We start from the raw sequence: 23,384 nt of genomic DNA, 5'->3' as shown, positions 1-23,384 counted from the left end.
CAAACGTGGTAATCCCAAAGATTAAGCTCCCGACTCACCCTTCACTGACTTTTTCCCTTGGATCGTGCTTCTCATTTCCGGTCCTAACTGTGCTCATTGCACCTTCATCTTCCTGCCCCTGAAGCTTTCCCCATGTAGCATCTCGACAGCTCGCGCTAGCTCCTTCGCTGAACTCATCCTTATAAAGGCAAAGCCATGAAGTGCGGTCATGGTTCTGTCCCTAGAAATAACGACTTCCATTACTACTCCTGCCTTGCCAAAGACCCTAGAGGAGTTGATTGGAAGCCATCCTTCCGGGGAACCCTCAACATATAGCGTCGTGTAACCGGAGAGATTGGAGCTCTTCCTGTCTTGTTTCTCCATGCACTGCCTTCTCCTCCTAGGTACTACCCAAGAACTTCATCATCTTTCTTCACTTCTCCCTCCCGCTTCTTCAGATCCCGTTTTCATGGTGGCTAGATTCTTCCCCTTGTCAGCCTTGGAAACATTCTCTCACCCCCTTTGCATCGCCACATTCTCACCCCCTTGAATCGAATTCCCTCAGATCTCAGATCTCCCATTCAATAGAAGGAACTTCAGAAAAGAAGATTAATGTCACAAAGGGTGCATTTGGAATTAGGTGCACTATCAGGTTGAATTGCAATTGTTAGTTCAACCAAAGGGTGCCTTTGGAAATAACCAAAATGTAGTTTCTTTTCTTAGCATTCGTATTGAAGCCCTATGCTCTAAATTTGGATTATCTTACTTTCAAGTTGGGATTGAAGCCCTATGTGATGTGTTATGAAGATGCAGAAACAGTAGATGACCTCTTTCTACACGGCCGTTATTCCTAGAAGATGTGGATTACTTTCCTAAACATTTTTACTATCCAGTGGGTGGTGTCGAAATCAATAGGGGACTTCTTGGCTGGCCTTTGGACATTGTGTGGTGAGAGAAATGGTAGATATTTCCGGTACTCGCACATGTCCGAAAATGAGGTGTCAGCCAAGGCAAGCTTCTAGTGGTGGAATGTGCTTAGTATTACTTATATTGTGACAATAGAAAATTGTAATTTTGCTTTTATTCTTGGCTTGTAATTTGCTATTGTGTTTCTAGCTTTTGCACTATCTTGGCGCTTTCTTTAATAAATTGGTTGTTACCGTTCCAAAGAAGAAGAAGAAGAAGAAGAAAAAGATCACAATCTTTATTGACATCAAACATCGAGTGATTTACATCAGGCCACTTGATTTTATTGATTGAGCTTAATATATTTGAAGAGAAATACGCTATTGACGTGGTGATGGAATCAGCTCCTACGGGGATAATTTCTTACATCTACAGTAGTGCTAAACTAACACTATTCGTGACCTTAGCTTGGCTAGGAAGTTCCTTAATTAGATAAGTGTTCTAGTTGGTTTGGTTTGTTGTGCAAGTTATTTAAGGTGGTATATTCTTTTATTAGCAGTGGTATGCAATTAGTATTGGTTGTTTTTGAACAAACAGGAATTAGTTTACGCTCCATAGGGATTTCTAAGTCATCATCCAAACCTTACCCCACTTAGTAGGGGTTGGCTTCACGAATCTTCTTCCCCTATTGCTGCATTGCTCCTCCCATTGCATCAGTTGCGGGGTTTCTATTGTGTCACGTTATCAATGTTATGGGCTCCATTATCAATCTCGAAAGGAGGTTTTTCATTAATTTGATCTTTGCAAAAAGTTAAGTAGCTAAATTCAGATTTCCTCTTTCGATTTGGCCATGTCGCTCGATTTGGCCATGCCGCATAGAAAGGCCTTGTCTTATGAGCACATGGGATTGCTGAGTGCAGCAAGGTGTCACTTTGATTGCCAAGAGTTGAACTAAAACTATGAAGAAATGCCGAAAAATGATCTTCTACTCAATAATGGATGTACAATTTTTTTAAATCAAATTTTAGTCTGTGCCTAATGTGTTAGTGAATAATGCAAAATCTAGTGGTTGATCATTCTATGTGTTAGAAAAAAGTTTCTTTCTTTCTTAGGTTTGATTATGTTAGCCCTTTTTCCAAGCTGGGCCTAATTAGGATGCTCCAGCTTGAGGATGAGTGTTGAACGGTTGATAGTTGAATAAGGCCCATTCGGCCAAGTCCTTGTAATAAAGTTCATAGGCCCCATTCATGTTTTTGTTTTGGTTTGGATAAGGTTTGCTGATTTTTCTATTAGGGCATAATTTTGGGTATTTTTTTGTATTTTCCTTCCTAATCCTCGGTGGTTCCCTTCTCTTCCTTCCTTTTTCTTCTTCTTCTACTTCTTTCTTTCTTTCTTTCTTTCTTTCTTTCTTTCTTTTTCCTCTTAATTCTATGAGTGTTATTCTTCTAATCTTTCTCAACAAGTGGTATTTCCTTTCATTCCCTTCCTAATCTTTGGCAGTTCCTTCATTTCCTAATTTTTTTGTTCTTTCTTTCCTCTTTTCTTTCCCCTCCCCTTCTTTCCTTTCCTACACAATGATAGCTTCTTATTAACCCTTTTTCCTTCGCCCTTCATTATTCAACAAGTGGTTGTTCCTTTCCTTCCCCACACTTCTCATTAACTCTTTTCATTTTTTTTTTTTTTTTTCATTCTTCTTCTTCTTCTTCTTTTTATTTATTTATTTATTTAAATTTTTTGAGTCGTGAGGGTTGGCTTGCAACTATATTTTTTAGGGTTTTACATCATGTGTTGTTGGATTTGAAGTGTCTTTGATATACAGTTGCAGCCCTTAACTGATTTTTCTATTTTTAAATTGAAGATGTTAGAAATTCTTATTCTATTCCTTTAAAAAAAAAAAGAAGAATTTTTCTGAGGGATTTGTTATTTCTCGTTGAATGGTTAGAGGTATTGTTGGACTTCCATGTTGGAGGTATTTGACTAGATTTTCTTGTTGTGTGATGTCTGCTCGCCTCTTCTCCACCATCTCCTTTAACAACTTAACAACTTCATTTCAGGCTCTCCTTGCCAATATATGTGATTTGATCAGTATTTATACCGAGTAGTTGGTCAGACTCGTTTATGTGTCAGACAAATGGTTTGAACTTGTTTGGATTGGGTGATTGTCCAAACCTTGGCTCAGACTTATGATTGTATTGGGCTTGTTTACTATGTAGTTGTTTATATTGGATAGTTTTTTTTGAAAGATAACTTATATTAAGAAAGAAGAAGGAACAACAAACAAAAGAAAGCACTGCTGAGGTAGCAGAAAAGAAAACAGAAAACAAAAGCTAAGCCTCCAGGAAGGCTAGATCAACATCAAACCCATCCATATGGGACACCCATTCCGCGATCATGCACTTAACAGCGGAAGTAACTGAGAGAGAGGACTTCGATTCGTTGCGAAAGCAACGGTTGTTTCGTTCTGTCCAGAACGCCCACCATATCGCCAAGATCGCCAAGATTGCCATCCGCCAATGGCGAGAATACAACTTGCCTATTCTAACACCATGCTAAGGCTTTAAGAGCATTTCAACATCCCTAGGGAAACACCAGCTGATACTAAAACTTGAGATGATGTCTGACCAAATGGAGCGAGCAAACCGGCAGTGGATCAAAAGGTGGTCTACAGATTCTTCCGCTTTCAAACAACAGACACAAGCATTGGTTAAAGCCATGCCTTTTCTTCTGAGGTTATCAATAGTGAGGATTTTCCTGTTTGCTGCCAACCATCCAAAGACAATTAATTTGGGAGGGGCGTCATATTTCCAAAGGAAGTGGATACCCTGCGACGGGGAAGAACCGTGTCTCAGAGAGAATTCCTTTAGTTTATATTGGATAGTTGGTTCATCCTTATTAGTTAGGAATAGTTGTTTCGACTTATGATTGTGTTGGGCAGTTAGCCTAGCCTTGGTTGAGCTAGGTAGTTGATCTAGGTCCATTCTTATTTGTCTTGGATATGTTATTAAAAACGGTTATGTAATGGTAACAGCCATAACCATTACGCGTTATTGTGCCGAAATGGCCATTACAGAAAAAAAATGCCCATAACGGACCCGTAATGGACTGTAACAGTCTTGAAACAGGTTAAAAAAACACTAAAAAGGCCTTAACGGCCTGTATTGTATTGGTAATGGCGGTGGCCATAACCGTTATCGTTATGGAAAACCTTGGTTCCGCATAGTTGTTGAAACTTATGATTGATTGTTTTGGGTAGTTAACAGTCTTGGTTGAGCGAGATGGTTGATCCAGGCTCTTTTTTGCTGGATGGTTGTTCCAATGGCTTACATCATTGAAGTTGCAGAAGTGCCTATTCATCTAAAAGTATTGGGTATCTCATCACCTCCACTTCTCATCTGCATGTTAGTCTCTCATTTCAACCAGTGCTACTCATCTCTACAGCCGTGCTATTTCATTTTTCGCTTTTACGAAATCTTTTGTCTCCCCAAACTCAAGGTACTTTTGAGGGGTTGAATTTCCTAGGTTTGATCATGTTAGCCCTTGTTCCAAGCTGGGCCTCATTAGGATGGTCCAGCTCGAGGCGGAGTGTTGAAAGGTTGATAGTTGAATAACGCCCGCTGGACCCAAGTCCATGTAATAAGGCCCAAAAGCTCCATTCATGTTTTTTACTATTATAAATAAGAGTAGAGGGCGGGGTTTTAATAGATCCTAAGTATCTCATGTTCTTGCTATTGCTCTCCTCTCTCTCTCTCTCTCTCTCTCTCTCTCTCTCTCCTCTCTTCTCCTTTCTTCTTCTCATTGTAACTTCTCATAGGTCTTCAAGATTAGCACAATATAGCTGTTTAACACTATGAAACATTCATTACTTTGTTCATAAACAGCCCTATAATACTCTTTTACTATAATGCTCTTTTCTTTGTTCACTAACACCATTAAGTTGTTTTACAATTAAAGTCATTTTATAGTTGGCATATCATGTATAAAAAATTTTGATTTATTTTTTATTTGCTATTGTTATTGATTTGTTTTTTTTAAAATTTTTTTTTTTTAAAATTTAATTTTTCACTGACACTTGATTGCTTGCATCAGGAGCTCATATCAGGAGCTTGTCGACTTTTGGAGGGTGTTGAGGAACAGCCGGTCAGACTAAAAAAGCAAGCTGTGAAAAAAGTAGCAGCAAGGAATACTAAAGGATGGAAAAAGCGCAAAAGATCTACACAAGAAAGAAAGCCATGTAGCAATCAGAAGAACAAACCAGTGAAGTTGGCAATAGAGAAAGGCAGCAATACTGATGAAGGTGGAAATTCCTTTGAAGAAGGCAAATCTCAATCATCTGCTGAAGAACCTGTCAAGGTCATTCCATACCTTCTTCTGTTTATTTCTCTCAGGAGCCTCACTGTGAACCTGAACTAAATGGAAGTTCATCATGTAAATCATCTTGTTTAATTGCAGAAGAAAAGAGAAACTTCCACTCAGGTTTATGGAAAACGTGTAGAACACCTAAAGTCAATAATTAAAGCCTGCGGTATGAGGTACACCGTCCTCCTGCAACCTCCTATTTATGATATTGACAGTACTTAATTTTAAAGGTGATGGAATTTTAGCTTATTTGTTCCCTATGTATTGAAGTATCCCTCCATCAGTTTACAAGAGGGCCAAGCAGGCTCCTAAGAATAAACGTGAGGCGCGTTTGATAAAGGAGTTGGAGGAGATTCTTGGAAAGGAGGGGTTGTCTTCAAATCCTTTTGAAAAAGGTGAACATCGAACAACAAACCTCAATTTCCATGGTTTAATATTTTAAAGACTGAGAACATGCTCTATTCTGTATTATATTGATAGTTATTTGTGTATTCATAAACTCAATGAATATTGGTTTGAGCGTATCCAATTTGATTATTTTGATTCACAAAAATAGGCGACATGTCAAAGTGTTCCAGATGATGTAACCACTTAGAAGTGTCAGTGTTTAAGACTTCTAATAAAGGTTTTTCTGGATTATCTTTGGTGTCGAAATATCTTCAATAGGATGGTTTTATAACCCTATTTTCAGGGCATTTATTGTCTTAATGCTTTAGTTAAAAATGCTATAAAAATCGTGTCATTGGTTGAAAGGACACATTTGCAAACCCTAGAGCTGGGTGAGGAAACCCTTGTATCATTCAACTATTTTTCCTTGTAATTGGATGGGGTTGACCTCACCTCGCATATTCTCTTAATCTATTTTGACTAGCGGCAACCTTTTGACCTCCTCCCTATGCTAATTATTGCGCCCAGGGTTGCCCCATTTTCTTTCCTTTCAAATGAATGCAGTCTCCAGGATCTCCACTCCCAAAGGTGTTCTCTTAAGAGAGTTGCGAAATAGGTGTGGCACGAAACTTGGAAGTTTTGTTGTTTTTATTCTACAAAGGGCTATGAAGGACACAACACATGAGTTGTTTGGGAACTCATCAATTTGATGCTTCCTGCAGAGTATTGTCAGGGGTTGTAGAGGTCTTGTGGACAGGGTTGGTAGCAAGCTTCAGTAAATTAGCACTGGGATTTGTTTCTTTCAATAGTTGGCCTAGAGTACTCTATCCTTATTGAAGAGTAGTTGATTGAGAGGAGGTTACCTTTGGATACATGCCCCTAGTTCCCCTGATCATTTTATCAGAGGAAGTGTAAACGTTTAGTTTTTGTTTAATAAAAGAGAAAGGGTGAATCTTTTTTGGAGATGTTCTTATTCTTGAAGGTGCTTGTAGATTTATTTATTTATCCTTTCCAGTTGATCTTAATTAATGACCACTGCTTGGATGGTATCCTACAACTCGCAAAGTACCCCCAAAAAAAAAAAAAAAAAAACCAAAAAAAGGAAGAAGAAGAAGAAGGGTTTCAGCTACACGAATTAGGAAGTTTTTTCCCCGTTCACCTTGACTGTTTCCTCTTCTCTTTTATACTTGTCAAGAACCAATTCAGTTTCTGTTTTCCCTTGTTTGGTACAGTGTGATGTATTTAGATTGTTGATATTTTTGCATATTGGGTTTTCGAAGTCTATAATATCGAAGATATTTTCTTATTTATCTGTCCTTGATAGAGTGGAATGACAAAGCAGAATTTATGTAGTCAACCCCAATTAGTTGGGACAAGACTGAAATGGAGATGATGATATTCTTATTCATCTCCATATATCTTGGTGTCTGGAATTTTGTCTTTTATGTCTGCAATGGCCAATTCTTGTCAACCAAATAATCTAACAAATTTGAAGTTCCAGAGGAATTATACAATATTGTTTCCACATTTCAACAACAGTATGTTATTCTTGTGTTGTTTCCTCAGTTCCAAGTAGGAGCTGCTAGAAAATCCCCACTGGTATATTTTCAGCAGCAAGGCTGGCAAATGGAAAATGTCTTGTTCCCTGAATTATTATATTATTATTATTTTGTGACCTGTATTAAGTTCCCTGAAGAAGTTATTATTATTATTATTTTGTGACCTATATTAAGTAGTAATAGAGATTTCACCACTCATTTCCTCAGCCTCAAATAAAGAATATCGGAAAAGAATCAGGCATCTCAGAATGTTTTCCTCTTCTTTTTTTTTTTCCCGTTTTATTTCATGTGGTTCAAACTTTTTTTTTTAAAAGGTAGCAATGATTCTATCAAGAAAAGCGCCAAGATAGCACAAACTATTTACGAGCTAAAAAGGAAAAGAGCAATCTTTAAGCCTATTAATGCTCGAAGCCCATTCAACAACATGACCTGCTCCACACGATTGCACATATTTCTATACAACTCCCATTTCTTTCTTCCCATATCACCCATAGGACTGCCAATATGCTCAAGGCTCCATATAGCCTTGTTCTGCTTCCTAATTCACATGCCATGCTAAACCAAAAGAAGACTATTGACTGACCTTTGGCATAGCCTAGGAAATGTTAAAGCTCCTTAGAAATCCCCTCCATACCCAATGTGCAAGCGGACATTGAATAAAAAGACGGTTGATTGGTTCACCATTTGCAATAAACATAAGGCAAATATTTGGAATCATCATAACTTGTTTATGAAGATTATCCATGGTCAAGAGCCTTTCCCTCCCAACTAGCCACCCGAAAGCCGTGATCTCTGGAGGGGCCCCATGGGACCACACATACCGTGTTTGTTCGGACATTCACCCCTCCCGTGCTCTAGGAGTGCATTTTAGAAGGATCAGATAGAAAAGAACCTTGATTTCTCCATATGCCACGCCATCCTATCCTATACCCTAATCACCTGGTAATACAAATAGATGTGATCAAGCAGCTCCGCAAACTCCTTACTCTTCTTCACTCGTGAAATCGTACCATGGGGGAGAAACATTGCATCATTGGAATATTACCCATGGATAGTCCGGCCATTCTCGAAAATGTAGATTAAAATGGTGCTTCATTGACCCAAGCGTCCTCCCAAGAGCAAATCTTCTCCCCATTCCCAACGGAAAAACCGATCTCTTAAAAAAAAATCACTTCACTTAGGCAATCCCTTTCCAAATCACCGAGGCTCTATATACATGAAGAATTCCTTGGTACACCACCCTCCCTCGGAACACCCATACTTGTTACTAATAGTTTCTCTCCACAAGGTACCCTCCTCCATCGTGAACCTCGGTAGCCACTTACGAGCAAAGCACTATTCATCAAACCCAAATCTCTAATGCTTATTCCTACCTCTTTGTTGGGCTTACATAGCTGCCCTCAACTCAACGAATGGAACATTTTCTTCTCTTTTGAACCTTGCCATAAAAATTCTTGCTTAGTCTTTCCAATCTAGCCAACATCGACTTTGAGCACTTGAAAATAGACAAAATATAATGGCAAATTTGACAAACTTGCTTTTATGAGAGTCATTTGGCTTCCAAAAGAATGGTATCAACTCTTCCACCTAGCTTTCTTTTAAATCTTTCCATAACAACATCCCATAGATATTTAGCCAGCTTCCCTATACAAAGAGGCCACCTGAGGGTTGCTTCATGGTGGAATGGAAAGAGCCGCCTTGCACCCAAAGATGCCGGCCAAATGCTCGGTCTCCTCTCTAGACAGGCAAACCCCTAACATCACACTGTTACAAATATTTACCATCAACCCTAACACAACTTCGAAACATATAATTATCATCCTCAGCTTTCCACCATGGATTCCTTAGCAGGACAAAAAATTAGTGGATCACTAGCAGACTGTAGCTACCACCACAGAGAAGTGGAGAAAGCGGATCACCTTGCTTAATGTCTCTTGAACTCTTAAAAAATCCTGTTGGGAAGCGATTAACCAGAACTGAAAACCAGGCTACAATAATGCATTCCTACACCCACCATCTTCATTTTTTCCCACATCCAATACGGCCTAACATGTATTCTAGAAAACCCCAATCCACGTGGTCATATGCTTCCTCAATATCTTGCTTACAAACAACACCTTTCATATCGTACTTAGATCTTGATTCAATGCACTCATGAGTTATAAGTGCGCCATCTAATATTTAATGACCTTCAATAAAAGCTCATTAGAACTTAGAAAACCCCGGAACCCAGATGTCAACACTTTAGTCAAAACCTTTGATTGGCCTATAGTCTTTCAAACTCTCCCCACAACTACCTTCTGGATGATAGCTATAAATGATGCACCAAACTCCAATATCCGCCCCTGCTCAAAGAATTCCTTCATGAAGCTCACCACATCCCATTTCAATACTTCCCAAGACGCTTGGAAAAAAGCCAAGGGGTAACCGTCCGGATTGGGAGCCTTATCCCTCCTTAAAGCATCCACGGCTAGGGCTGTAATGAGCCAAGCTAGCTCGCTTGGCTTGGCTCATTCTAGCTCGACTTGACTCGACTCGACTGACGACTCGAGGCGAGCCAAGCTTCAGATGACCCAGCTTGTTTTGAAAACGAGCTGAGTGTTCACAACCCCAAGTGTAGGGTCGTGATGTAGTAATAACTCGGTGAGACCGAGGTCAAATCCACAGGGACTAAACTTGTACGTATTCTGAAAGTATCTAAAAGTAGAACTAGAAGAACTAAATTTGAATTTTGAATAAAAGAGAGTAGTTATGAATAATGTTTAAACTATCAATTGAAAGGTGGGAACTAGGGTTCTAAGGATCCACTGATAGCTATCAAGATGCTACCTTACTTGATCCAAGAAACACAACTGGAATCAGAGTCCTATCTTATCCAGTTGGAAGACGAGATAATCAAATCTCTAAACTCTTCATTGAACTAGCCCTCAATGGATGAGAATTGTGATGATTGGAAGGGATTCCATCACCCTACCATGCCCAAGAGACGATGGTGAACAACAGGATTTACCAATCCCACAATTTCGAATAGGAAAAGAAGATATTCAAAGCTATCGCAGCGTCTACTGTAATTTGAGTCACAATAAACCATAGAAAACGGAAAATATTCCTTAAAAATCTAATTGGAAATCAATGGAGTTGAACATAAACAAGAATTAAAGCAAGATAAACATCCCAACACGCTACAAGCTTCACCTCTTAGCCCTAGCTAAGAGGTTTAGTTAACCATAGACATGATTAAACCGAAATATCTTAAATAAAGCATGAAAATAAACTAGACATGATTAAACCAAAATATCTTAAACAAAACATGAAAATAAACTAAGGAAGAAGAAAAACTCTTGGGAGGCTACTCCACCCTTCGGCTCCACTCTTTGAACCTTAGAAGATACCTAGGAACATCCTAGGGACTCTTATTTATAGTTGTGAAGCTCCATCTTACGCGCCGCCTTGTACTGCAATCCGATCTTGAAACTGCCTCAATTTACACAGCCGCGTTACGCATCCGTCGGATCGAAGTCACCTTTGGTCGGACCGAGCTTGGGTATGGTCGGACCGAACTTAAGTTTCGGTTGGACCAAATTAGTCATCAGTCGAACTGAATTAACTCCTTTCAGCGCTGGAGATTTTTGTACACTTTCGGATGGATCGAATTAACTCTGAATTTCATCGTTGGCCGTTGGACTGTTTTACGCGATTTCGTTCGGTCGGACTGAACTTGTCTGTTTTTCTCCTGCGGGTTCTAAAGTCTTTCAGGTCCTTTCTCCATCCTTTGTACTTGGTTTCCTTGGATCTTTGGCATTTGGATTCTTCATTCTTGGTCTCCTAAGATCCATCCTTTGCCTTGGTGATTTTTTTTTTCAAGTAATCGGGGGGGGGGGGCAATACAAAGAGGGAGGACCTTCCTGCTGAGTTAGCGAGAAAAAGAACCTCCGATAGAAAACAGATTACAATCTTTAATAAAGAGAAAATTATGGGCCCAGTCTGCTAAATACTGCTGCACTTTCTGAAGAGAGAAATCCATGGGGTTGGAAATATTGTTGAAGCATCTCCCATTTCTTTCTTCCCAAACCGCCATCAAGTAGATTTTCCAAATCTTGTTTCTTTGGATACCCAAATTGGAGCCTAGCAAGGCTTTGAAGAAATCTTCCATAGAATAGGGGGTGCAACAAGATAAATTAAAAAACCTGAGAACTGAGGTCCAGAATTGAGAAAAAAATATGCAGTGAACCAATACATGGTTTACTGATTCTTCAGATTTCATACAACAAAGGCATATGTTAGGAATAATCATTCCCCCTTTCCTCAGGTTATCCACTGTCAGCACTTTCTGTTTAGCAACTAGCCAGCCAAACACAGATATCTTGGGGGGAACTTTGAGCTTGAAGCAATAAAGTCATATAGGGATTTAACTGAAAAAGGGAGCTGACTGATCACGCCTCCAGACTAAAGAGTCTGGAGGACCTTCCCGCTGAGTTAGCGAGAAAAAGAACCTCTGATAGAAAACAGATTACAATCTTTAATAAAGAGAAAATTATGGGCCCAGTCTGCTAAATACTGCTGCACTTTCTGAAGAGAGAAATCCACGGGGTTGGAAATATTGTTGAAGCATCTCCCATTTCTTTCTTCCCAAACCGCCATCAAGCAGATTTTCCAAATCTTGTTTCTTTGGATACCCAAATTGGAGCCTAGCGAGGCTTTGAAGAAATCTTCCGTAGAATAGGGGGCGCACCAAGATAAATTAAAAAACCTGAGAACTGAGGTCCAGATTTGAGAAAAAAATATGCAGTGAACGAATAAATGGTTTACTGATTCTTCAGATTTCATACAACAAAGGCATATGTTAGGAATAATCATTGCCCTTTTCCTCAGGTTATCCACTGTCAGCACTTTCTGTTGAGCAACTAGCCAGCCAAACACAGATATCTTGGGGGGAACTTTGAGCTTGAAGCAATAAAGTCATATAGGGATTTAACTGAAAAGGGTGCTGACTGATCACACCTCCAGACTAAAGAGTCTTCATGAGATTGGTCAGGTTTACAGCTAGAAAGACGACTTTGAAGGGACACAAATTCCTCTCTCTCCAACCTCCCACTGAGGACCCGCATTTACTTTTAATGATTCTATTCCACAAGCTGGCTCGATCTGAACCCAATCTCCACATCCATTTACCTAGCAGGGCCCTGTTCATGATTTTCAGATCTCTGATCCCGGTACCTCGTTGATGCTGTTGCTTGCAAACTACCTCCCATTTGACGAGGTGAAATTTCCTATCCTCCTTTCCATGCCATAGAAAATCTCTTCTAATTTTTTCAAGGGAAGATAAGATAACTCCCAGGCATTTAAATAAAGACATGAAGTAAATGGGGAGGTTAGATAAAGCTGACTTGATTAGAGTAAGACGACCGCCCAGAGATAGGTATCGACACTTCCATTTGGCAAGATAGAACTCGAATCTTTTGATGACTCCGTCCCAAAAGTGAAGAGGGGGATTTCCAACGCAAAGAGGGAGGCCTACAAAAGTGGTAGGAAGGTTACCTATCGGGCAATCAAGACTATTGGCATGGATTTGAATTTCTTCTTCTGTCAGATTGACACCAAACATCTTAGATTTTGCCAAGTTAATTTTAAGGCCCAAAACAGCTTCAAAACATAAAATGATAGTTCTCAAGATGCTAACATTTCCATCTTCTGCTTGACAGAAAATCAGTGAATCATCTGCCAACTGAATATGGGATATTGGCGTATGCATACCTTTCACTTTGAAGCCGGTGAAAAGGTTTTCTTCCTGCCCCTTGATCACCATTTTATAAAGCGCCTCACCTACGATCAGGAAGAGAAAGGGAGATAAAGGATCTCCCTGTTGAAGACCTCTGGACCCACTGAAAAATCCTTTAGGAGAGCCGTTTAGAAGAATGGAAAAGGACGTAGAACGGACACATTCCCCCATCCAACCTATCCATTTGTCACCGAATCCCATACGGCCCATCATGTCAGAAAGAGAACTCCAATCGACATATCGTAAGCTTTTTCGATATCGAGCTTACAAATGAGACCCTTTGAACTTGATTTGTGACAAGCAGTGTTTTAAGTATCGATACTATCGGCCGATATTATTGTTATCGGCCCCCATTGAGACGAAACCCGTCCGATAACCCCCGAAAGATACAAAAAAAACCAAAAATACAGATCTCGCACGATATATCGTCGATATCGCACGATGTATTGGCGATATCGCACGATATACACAAAATATCGTGAGATATCGCCGATATATTGCACAATAATGCTTGATATGACAGATTTTTGCATAGGACTTAATCCGCACGACATACCACGACATTTTATCTGCATCAATTCCAAAAATATATAGAAAAAAATCTATTACTTGTTCAATATGCCTAAGAGTGGAGCTTTCTACTGAATTTGGTGGGCTGTGGTCGACATTTCCGGGTCACAAGAGAGAAATCTGTCAACGTCCAAAGAAATCCAAGCGAAATCCTGTCCGAAATCTCGAGAAATCATCGTGAGATCTGAAATTTTCTGGATTTGGGTGAGATTTTAGGGTTCCGGAAGGTCGGAACCCTCTCTGCGTCAAAAAAAAGGGCGTCGAAGCCCTCTTTAAGTGTTTTTGGGTTGGGTGGTGTACCGCACACCATCAAACTTATGTGTTGACTTCATCAAGTTTTGTGGGTCCCATCATAAGGTATGCATTATATCCAAACCGTTCGTCCATTTGGCGAGCTCGTCGTAAGGCTTGAGTCAAAAAATAAGAGAGATCCAGAGATCAAGTGGACCACACTGCAAACAAAAGACAACAGTGGGAGATTGAACGTCTACCATTGAAACCCTTTTGAGGTCAGAAGTTTTGGATAAATATGATATTTATTTTTCCTCTTCATCCAGGTCTGTGTGACCTCATGAACAGATTGGATGGAAAATAAAAGTTATGGTGGGGCCTACGAATGTTTTAACAGTGAGAATCACTGTCCCACTGCTATTTGTGGTGTGGTTCACTTGAGCTTTGGATATTACTTATTTTTGGGCTCATGATCTCTCCAAATGGTTGAACGATGTGGATATAATAAATATATTATTGTGGACCCATATAACTTTGAATCTTGTCCAAGAGGAAGTGGATTGGCTGGTGTACCACACATCAACTATGCAGCTGGCGGACGCGGATTGCATACTACCCCCGCCCGTCCCTAGCTCCGAACGGGCAGGTCTGTGGGCGGGCCCACCGTGATGTATTTGTACATCCAAATCGTCAATCCCTTTTCTCATATTATTTTAAGGCATGAACACGAAAATGAGGCATATCCAACGCTCAAGTGGACCACACCAAATAATAAGCTTGGTTGCATTAAAATGCACTAAGCATTAAATGTCAGTTGGATTAAATGCAAGAGTCATCTGTGGTTATAGAGAATGCTAGTGTATTGTGTATGTGGTTAGTGACCCCTGTTAGTGTAAGTGCATGTGCACACTTCCCTCTTCTTCTGCGGTGTACTATACACTTTATTATAATAAAATATTGTGTTATGGCAAGCAAACATAACACAACATCTCTCCCAAACTCTGCTTCTTCTTCTTCTCTCTCAATATTCTCCTCTCTTCTTCACATTATCATCATCAATCATTCTCTACTTGGTATCAGAGCTTAGATCAAAGTATTCCGCATCTAACAAATCGAGAGGCGACACGTCACCTTGCTGATGTTAGCAGCTGTACGGCTGACGTCAGCGTTGTACGGACACATGGACTCCGTTTGAGTTAAAAGTTTAGGGGTTAGATAGATCTTGATTTTAGAAGGTTTGTCATGATTTTTTCAGAATTTATTGGACCTTCTTTGATGGTATTTTGGGCTAAATAGAGAAATTCGAAGATCAGGCCCATCTTTCGTTTTTCTTCGATCTACCTCAAATCGGTAAGCTTTTCTTTGATTTCTTTGCTCAAAATGGACCGAAATCTTCCTCCCAAGCTACCCATGGAGGATTTTTGTTTACTTAAGATCAATGTTTGAGAGGTTTTTAACCTCAAACGGACGTGCGGCTGGGCCGTTTTTCACTCGGTTAGGCATTTTTTGACTGCGTTTCATGGTATTTTGGATGATTGATATTTGTTTGAGGTTTATCTCTTCTAATCTTGAAGGATTGAGTGAGATAGAGTTGTTTGAATCAATCTTTCTTGGCGTAGGGGCTCTCTTGGCATAGGTTTATCTCTCTTGGACCCTCCAATGGCTGGCAAAGGGCCCTCATCTCTTGGCATAGGGTATCTTGAATCCAACCCCTTGCAGATTACCTCCACTAAGTTGAATGGTGACAACTATCTTCAATGGGCACAATCTGTAAAAGTATTTTTAGGAGCCCGTGACAAGTTGTCGTATATTTTGGATGATCCCCTAAGCTCTACACATGTTACCTACAAGTCTTGGACAAAGGAGAATTATCAAGTTATTGTATGGTTGTTGAATAGTATGGATTCCACGATTAGCCACTCAGTGATGTTTTTATCCTCGGCTAAAGACATTTGGGATACGCTTCATGATATGTTCTTAGAATCTTAGAATTTTTCATGGGTATTCCAGCTTATTCAAGAAATTGGTCGGTTCCAACAAAACTCCAGATCTTTAAAAGATTACTATTTGATGCTTCGGGGTATGTGGGATGAGTTGGATATGTATCAGCCTCTTCCTTCCAAATGTAAAGAGGATCATGAACATGCTCATAAGTAGCGGGATGATACTCGTATCATGCAATTCTTACCTAGGTTGAGTTCTGATTATTTTCATGTTCAACATCAGGTTGTTATACAGGATTCTCTTCCCCCATTGACGACAGTCTATGCCATGTGTCAGCATGCTACTGTCTTTACTCTTCCTTCTCATTCATTTGTGCCACCCGAGCATTCGGCACATCTTGTTGGCGATTAGTCCTCTCTTGGTCTTTGGGTACCATCCTTGAGTTTAGGGCGCATTTCCGGTTTTGGTAGTCGTGGTAGAGGCCGCGAGGGAGATGCAGTCGTGGCAGCCGTAGTCTTCGTGGTCGTGGTGGACGTGGATGAGGACGTGATGGTTCTCGCATTTGTTCACATTGCGGGGGAACTAATCACACTGTTGATTATTGCTGGCAAATACATGGTCGTCTTACGTATGCCGCTGCTTCTGTTGCATCTACTGTTGCTTCTGAGATAGTCTTCCACCCCGACAGCTGAGCAGTCTACTTCAGGGGAGTCTTTTATCATTTCTTCGGCTGCATATGATGCCCTTATGCAGCTTCACATTCGTGATATTCCTAAGCCTTCTCACGCAGCTTCAGCCCAGTCAGGTACTGCCCTTCTTGCGTCATCCTCTCCTACCGCCTAAGTCATTGACTCTGGAGCTTCCTCCCACATGATTGATAAGTTTCAATTCTTTTCTTGTTATTCTCATTCTCCTCGCACTCAGTATGTCATAGTCGCAGATGGAACCCAATCTCCCATCTTTGGGATTGGTTCCATCCCTCTCTTCTTCCTTGTCTATCCTTAGTTTTGCATGTGCCTCGTTTTCCATTAAACTTATTGTCTGTTAGCTCTCTTACTAAATCATTCAATTGTTCCATTACCTTCTTCCCTTTTTATTGTTTGTTTTAGGACCTACAGACGAAGAGAGTGATTGGTGGGGGGCATGAGTGAGGAGGCGTTTATCTTCTCGATGATACACCCGTTGCCGCTTCTAGTACCCTTTCTCTAGATCGAGAGTCCATGACTCAGTGGCATTGCCGCTTAGGCCACCTATCCATAGCTAGATTGAGACTTTTGTTTCCCTCCTTATCTATCACTAAACCATTATGCTGTGATATTTGTGAATTGTCTAAACATCATCGTGCTACGTTTCCTCCTAGCTCTTCTGGGAGGAAATCTCAACCTTTTCCTCTCGTTTACTCGGATGTCTGGGGACCAGCTCCGGTTACCTCGACTTTTGGATTTCGATATTTTGTTACCTTTATTGATGATTATTCATGTATGACTTGGATTTATCTTTTGAAATCTAAACGTGAAGTGTTTGATGCGTTTAAAGTGCTTTATCATGAAGTGTGCACTCAATTTCATTGTTCCATCAAATCCCTCCATTCTGATAATAGGGGCGAATACATGTCTACTACCTTTCTGTCCTTCTTGCAGGAACATGGTATTTTGTATAGGACGTCATGTGCTTGCACACCTCAACAAAATGGTGTTGCAGAACGAAAGAATCGTCATCTTCTTGAAGTTGCTCGCACCCTTCTGCTTGGTATGCATCTACCTAAACATTTTTGGGGCGATTCTCTTCTAACTGCTACTTTTCTTATTAATCGTATACCCTCACGTATCCTATCTTACAGATCTTCATTTACTATATTGTATTCTCATAATAATCCATTTCCTCTACCACCTAAAGTTTTTGGTTGTACATGCTTTGTTCAAATTTGGGTTGGGAGTAATGATAAACTTAGCCCTAGGGTAATTAAATGTGTCTTTCTAGGGTATACTCGGAGTCAGAAAGGGTATAAATGCTTTGACCCATTGATTCGCAAGAAATATGTCTTTGCCGATGTAACCTTCTTTGAGGATTTCTTTTTTCTCTGCTCCAGGCTGATCCTTTTGTGATCCTCTTGCGAGTCAGGGGGAGTATGACTCTTATCCTCTTTCCACTAGTGATCATGGGAAAACTCCTCTCCCCTCTATTCAGCATCCTGTTGGTGATATGGGTGACGAGTGTACCATCATCGAGATAAATCTTCACATGCTCAACCATCCACCCTTCCGCTCACTTTGGATGTTGGCTTAGGTGACTCTCCTATCTCGAGTTTATATTTTCCCATTGCCTTGCGCAAAGGGTCACGATCGTGTACTCAACACCCCATTAGTAATTTCGTTTCATATAATCATCTTTCACCGTCTTTTTAGTCGTTTGTAGCTTCCCTTTCATCACAGACTATTCCTAGATCTCTCTCACATGCTCTTTAGAGTCCTGATTGGACGAATGCGATGATAGAAGAAATGTCTGCTCTTGAGAAGAATCATACTTGGAACCTTGTGCCACTTCCTTTAGGCCATAAAATTATTGGCTATCGATGGGTTTATACGATCAAGTTTCTTCCAGACGGCTCAATTGATCGCTATAAAGCCCGTCTTGTTGCTAAGGGTTACACACAGACTCATGGTGTAGATTACTTCGAGACATTCTCTCCGGTGGCTAAGCTTAATTCGATTCGTGTTGTGCTCTCTTTGGCCATTAATTTATCATGGCCCTTGTTTCAGCTTGATGTTAAGAATGCATTTCTCCATGGGGATCTTGCAGAGGAAGTTTACATGCATCAACCTCCTGGCTTTGTTACTTCTCACAACCCTGCACTTGTATGTCGGTTGAAGAAGGCTCTTTATGGATTCAAACAATCCCCACGTGCATGGTTTGAAAAATTTAGTTAGCCTCTCTTGGAGTTTGGCTTTGTTCGTAGTCATGCCGATCATTCTCTCTTTATATGTCGTTGATCGACGGGCATCATGGTTCTTATTGTCTATGTGGATGCTATTGTTCTGTCCGATAGTGATTTTGCTAGAATGAGGGAGGTCAAAGATTTTTTTAAGACCAAGTTTTAGATCAAGGATCTTGGTCCTCTTCGTTACTTCCTTGGATTTGAAGTTGCTCGCTCATCATCCAGATTGGTCTTGTCACAACGAAAATATGCGCTCGATCTTCTCATGGAGACCGGCATGTTAGGGTGCAAGCCTACTACCACTCCCATGGATACTTCACAGAAGCTTCGACCAGATGATGGTGCTCTCCTTACTGATCCCGAGATGTATCGATGACTTGTAGGCCGGCTTATTTACCTGACTATTACTCGCCCAGATCTCTCCTTTGCAGTGGGGGTTGTTAGCCAATTCATGCAATCTCCCCATACTTCCCATCTCACGGCTATCTACCGCATACTTCGGTAATTAAAATTAGCCTCGGGTCTTGGTCTCCGCTTTCAGTTGCATGGTCATCTTCATCTTTCTGGCTATTCCGATGTTGATTATGCAGGTAGTACTTTTGATCGCCGCTCTACATCTAGCTTCTGTACCTTCCTAGGTGGCAATCTTATAACCTGGAAAAGTAAAAAGCAGCCAGTTGTTGCCCGGTCCTCGGCTGAAGCAGAATATCGTGCTATGGCTCACGTGACGAGTGAACTCATGTGGCTTCGCAATCGTCTTGAGGAATTTGGCTATCCTCCTTCGGATCCTGTTCCTCTTCACTGTAATAACCAAGCGGCCATCCAAATTGCTCGTAACCTTTTTTTCACGAGCGAACCAAGCATATTGAGGTCGACTATTACTTTATTCGGGAGAAAGTCGCTTCTAAGGAAATCGTCACTCATTTTGTTCGATTTGGGGATCAACTTGCTGATGTTCTTACAAAGTCCTTGAGTCGAGATGCTCTTCATTGTGTTCGTGACAAGTTGGGCATGATTAACATCTATGCTCCAACTTGAGGGGGAGTATAGAGAATGCTAGTGTATTGTGTATGTGGTTAGTGGCCCCTTTAGGTGTAAGTGCATGTGCACACTTCCCTCCTCCTGCGGTGTACTATATACTTTATTATAATAAAATATTATGTGTTAGGGCAAGCAAGCCTAACACAACATCTCTCCTAAGCTCTCCTTCTTCTCTCTCAATATTCTCCTCTCTTCTTCACATTATCATCATCAATCATTCTCTACTGTGGTGTGGTCCATTTGATCGTTGGATCTGCCTTATTTTTGTTTTGATGCCTTAAAATAATTTGAGAAAAGGAATAGACGGTTTGGATGTAGAGATACATCACGGTGGGCCCGCTCGCCCACAAACTTGCCCGTTCGGAGCTAGGGATGGGCAGGGGTAGTACGCAATCCGCGTCCGTAGCTAGAGTGGGTACGTTTCGTGCGAAGATGAGCGTTGACGCTCCTCTAGCTCCAAGTTGTACGAACCGTTCAAAGGAGATCAAAGGTACATGGCCCCACAATTATGTATTTATTATATCCACACCGTTTATCCATTTTTAGAGATCATTTTAGAGTACTAATCAAAAAATGAATCATATCCAAAGATCAACTGGACCACACCACTAATAGTAGTGGAGATAATGATTTTCACCTTAAAAAATTTTGTAGGGCCCACCATAACGTTTATTTTCCATCCAATCTGTAAGGTCACAAAGACCTGGATGAAGAGGAAAAACAAATTTTATATTGATCCAAAACTTCCGTGAACCCTTAAAGGGTTTCAATGGCAGACGTTCAATCCCCCCACTGCTTTTTTCATTGTGGTCCACTTGATCGTTAGATCTATCTTATTTTTCATCTCAAGTGGACTATACTCAAGGAAACAATGGTGGTTGAACACGGTACTATTAAAAACTTTTTAGGGTGCACCTTGATTTTCCCTATATTTTATTAGGCACTTAATTTATTGATAACTTCACATTAGTTTGAATGAAGAGAAAAAACAATTATCAGCTTAATCTAACCTTTTGTGGCCCACTAATGGTCAATCATCATTGTTTCCTATGGTATGGTCCACCTGATTATTGGATCTGCTTCATTTTTTTTTTTTTTTTGGATTATGTCCTAAAATGATATGAAAAAACGGATGGATGGGGTGGATACTGAATATAGTTGTCTTAGTTCAATTGCACAACGCATATCTTAGTACAATATACAAAGGTAACCTATTATGTCCATTTCTTTTTTGAGATTTTATGATTTAAAAGTGTGTATTAGGGTCTTTTTAAATAATCCCTGAAGTTTCATTGAAAAATTCAACAATTTTACCAATGTTTCCCCATGTTTCCCAAAAGTGCGATAAATTATGCGATACAAATGATATATCCTGTGCGATAACCGATACGTATCTGTATCCCAAGGGTGCGATACATTGCGCGATATCGATATTTCGAACACTGGTGACAAGAATCCAAGCATTCAAGAGCTATGAGAGCACTGTCGGGGATTTGCCTACCAGGGATGAAAGCATTTTGATTGTCGGAGATGATTTTGCCAATAATTGCTTTGAGGCAGATTGCCAGAACTTTCACCAATAACTTGTAGGGGCTAGCAAGGAGACTGATGGGTCTGAAGTCGGACATCTTATTTGCTCCCGCTCTTTTAGGAATTAAGGCGATGAAGGAAGCTCCTAAATCTTTGGATAAACACCCTCTATCATGGAATTCAGAAAGGAAATCCATAATATCTCCCTTAAGGACATCCCAGAAAGAATGAAATAAACTGATTGGAAAACCATCTGGGCTAGGAGCCTTATCACCTTCCAAAGAGTCCAGCGCACCTTTAACTTTGTCATAAGAAAAATCTACTTCCAAAGAAGCTGCTTCCTCTTCTGAGATTTGGTCAAACTGCAGGTTATCGAGCCTGGGTCTATTCCAGGCTTCCTTTTGGTGCAAATTGCTGAAATATCGAATTGAAGCTTCTGCTATTTTGACTTTGTCCTCTGTGCGAACCCCGTTGACGGATAAACTGGAGATTTTATTCTGTCTAGCACGGGCCAAGGCTATAGCGTGAAAATATCTTGTATTCTTGTCGCCTTCTTTTAGCCATTTGCATCTCGACTTAAGTCTTCAAACTATTTCTTCCTTGAGAATCCTTTTTGAGTAATTGTGAGATAGCTGAAATCTTCTAGCCCTCTGATCAAGAGACAACTGATTGGATTCAGCCAAGAGATCTAAGGCTTGAATTTCTGCAATGATGTTTCTGCTCTCCGAGTCCCTCTGATGAAGCACGATCGATTTCCATTCCTTAATCTTGATTTTCAGAAGTCTCAACTTTTTGCAAATTCTAAAGCCTGCATAACCTTTGACTTTAAGATTTGCCCACCAGTCTTGAACTAGCTGCTTAAATCCTACAATTTGCAACCGCGCCATATCGAACCTGAAAGGTTTTGGGCCCCAATTATCTTCATCGATAGAAGGGAGAAGGGGGCAGTGATCAGAAGTGGGTCTGGGAAGAGTGGATTGAGAAACCGAGGGGAAGGATTCAATCCAATCAGCGGACACTAGAAATCTGTCGAGCCTTGCTAGCAAAGGGGTGGATCTTTCGTTGGACTAGGTAAATCTAAAGCCAAGCAGAGGCAGATCCACAAGGGCCTGATCGTCGATCCAAGAAGAAAACTTCCTCATAGCTGCAGAGACGGGGCCCCTTTTTTTATCTTTCTTCCACGCAGCGAGTGATATTGAAGTAGCCCCCTTAAGATCCTGCCAAAACGCATTTCTTCTATCTTCTCTGTTAGGCCCATAAACTGAAGAAATGAGACAAGAAAAATCAGAACTAACCTCTTTAAGAATTATCGAAACTGAAAATTCTCCAAGACGGTTGTCCTAAAGGGTCCATTTGGACGATCTCCAAGCAATCAGGATGCCTCCAACGCTGCTAGAGGCATTGAGGACCAACCACTTCACATCTTTTGGCTTCCAGATTGAACCCATCAATTTATCGGAAAAGTTGGGAATCTTTGTTTCTTGGAGACAGATAACATCTGCCTTGCTTCTATCGCAGGTTTCTCTGATAAGGATCCTCTTCTGCCTGGATCCCAAACCTCTGACGTTCTAGGAAAGGACTTTCATTTAAGAAACTGATCTACCCCGCAGCCTTCCTTTGGCATCACCCGATTTTACCTCTCTGGAGGGAGAGGGACTTGAGTGGAGGATCCGAGAGCCCCTAATACCACCTGACTTGTTTGATTGTTTTCTTGGAAGGGAGTTCCCAACCAGAGGTCTACCACGCGATTCAATGCATTGGAATAACGCCACAAAATCTTCTGGATGATCACTGAAAGATAACCCTATTGATCTTCCAGCGCGGCCCATGGCTTCCCTAACCCATCGTATCTTTTGGATGATATCAATCATCCTTTTTCTTTGAGCTTCCATATCTGGACTGTCTATAGAATTCGCCCTCGTAATCGCTGAAAGACCGCCCACCCGAAATTGTAGAGGTTCCGCTACTATAACGCCAGCTTCATTCTCTTCCTGAAATAAAAGAGACGAGAGCCCTGTCTGGAAAGTCCTCCTTATAGAGGAAAGAAAGAGGGGAGGAGGAGGACGGGGTGGAGGGATCCTCTGAAGGAGAGAGGTCTCTATCTGAGTCCAAAAACGACTCTAAACTCAGTTGAAGAGGAGCGAAAGAGTCTGGACTTGCAGGGATT

At 40.7% G+C, this 23,384-nt stretch overlaps 1 protein-coding gene across 6 annotated transcripts in view; it reads left to right on the top strand.

Moving 5' to 3' along the window:
* The window catches only part of LOC131258227 (uncharacterized), a 65,755-nt gene that overhangs the window by 16,032 nt on the left and 26,339 nt on the right, over positions 1 to 23,384 (top strand). For all 6 annotated transcript variants that reach the window (XM_058259389.1, XM_058259386.1, XM_058259388.1 and 3 more), the window contains exons 3-5: positions 4,972 to 5,235; positions 5,335 to 5,414; positions 5,512 to 5,636. In XM_058259389.1, the coding sequence (XP_058115372.1) occupies positions 4,972 to 5,235; positions 5,335 to 5,414; positions 5,512 to 5,636 (469 nt within the window). The remainder of the gene's footprint in view (positions 1 to 4,971; positions 5,236 to 5,334; positions 5,415 to 5,511; positions 5,637 to 23,384) is intronic.

This window comes from Magnolia sinica, chromosome 10 (assembly GCF_029962835.1).
Source record: "Magnolia sinica isolate HGM2019 chromosome 10, MsV1, whole genome shotgun sequence".
Taxonomy (NCBI): Eukaryota; Viridiplantae; Streptophyta; class Magnoliopsida; order Magnoliales; family Magnoliaceae; genus Magnolia; species Magnolia sinica.
This window is presented reverse-complemented; position numbering and strand designations above follow the sequence as displayed.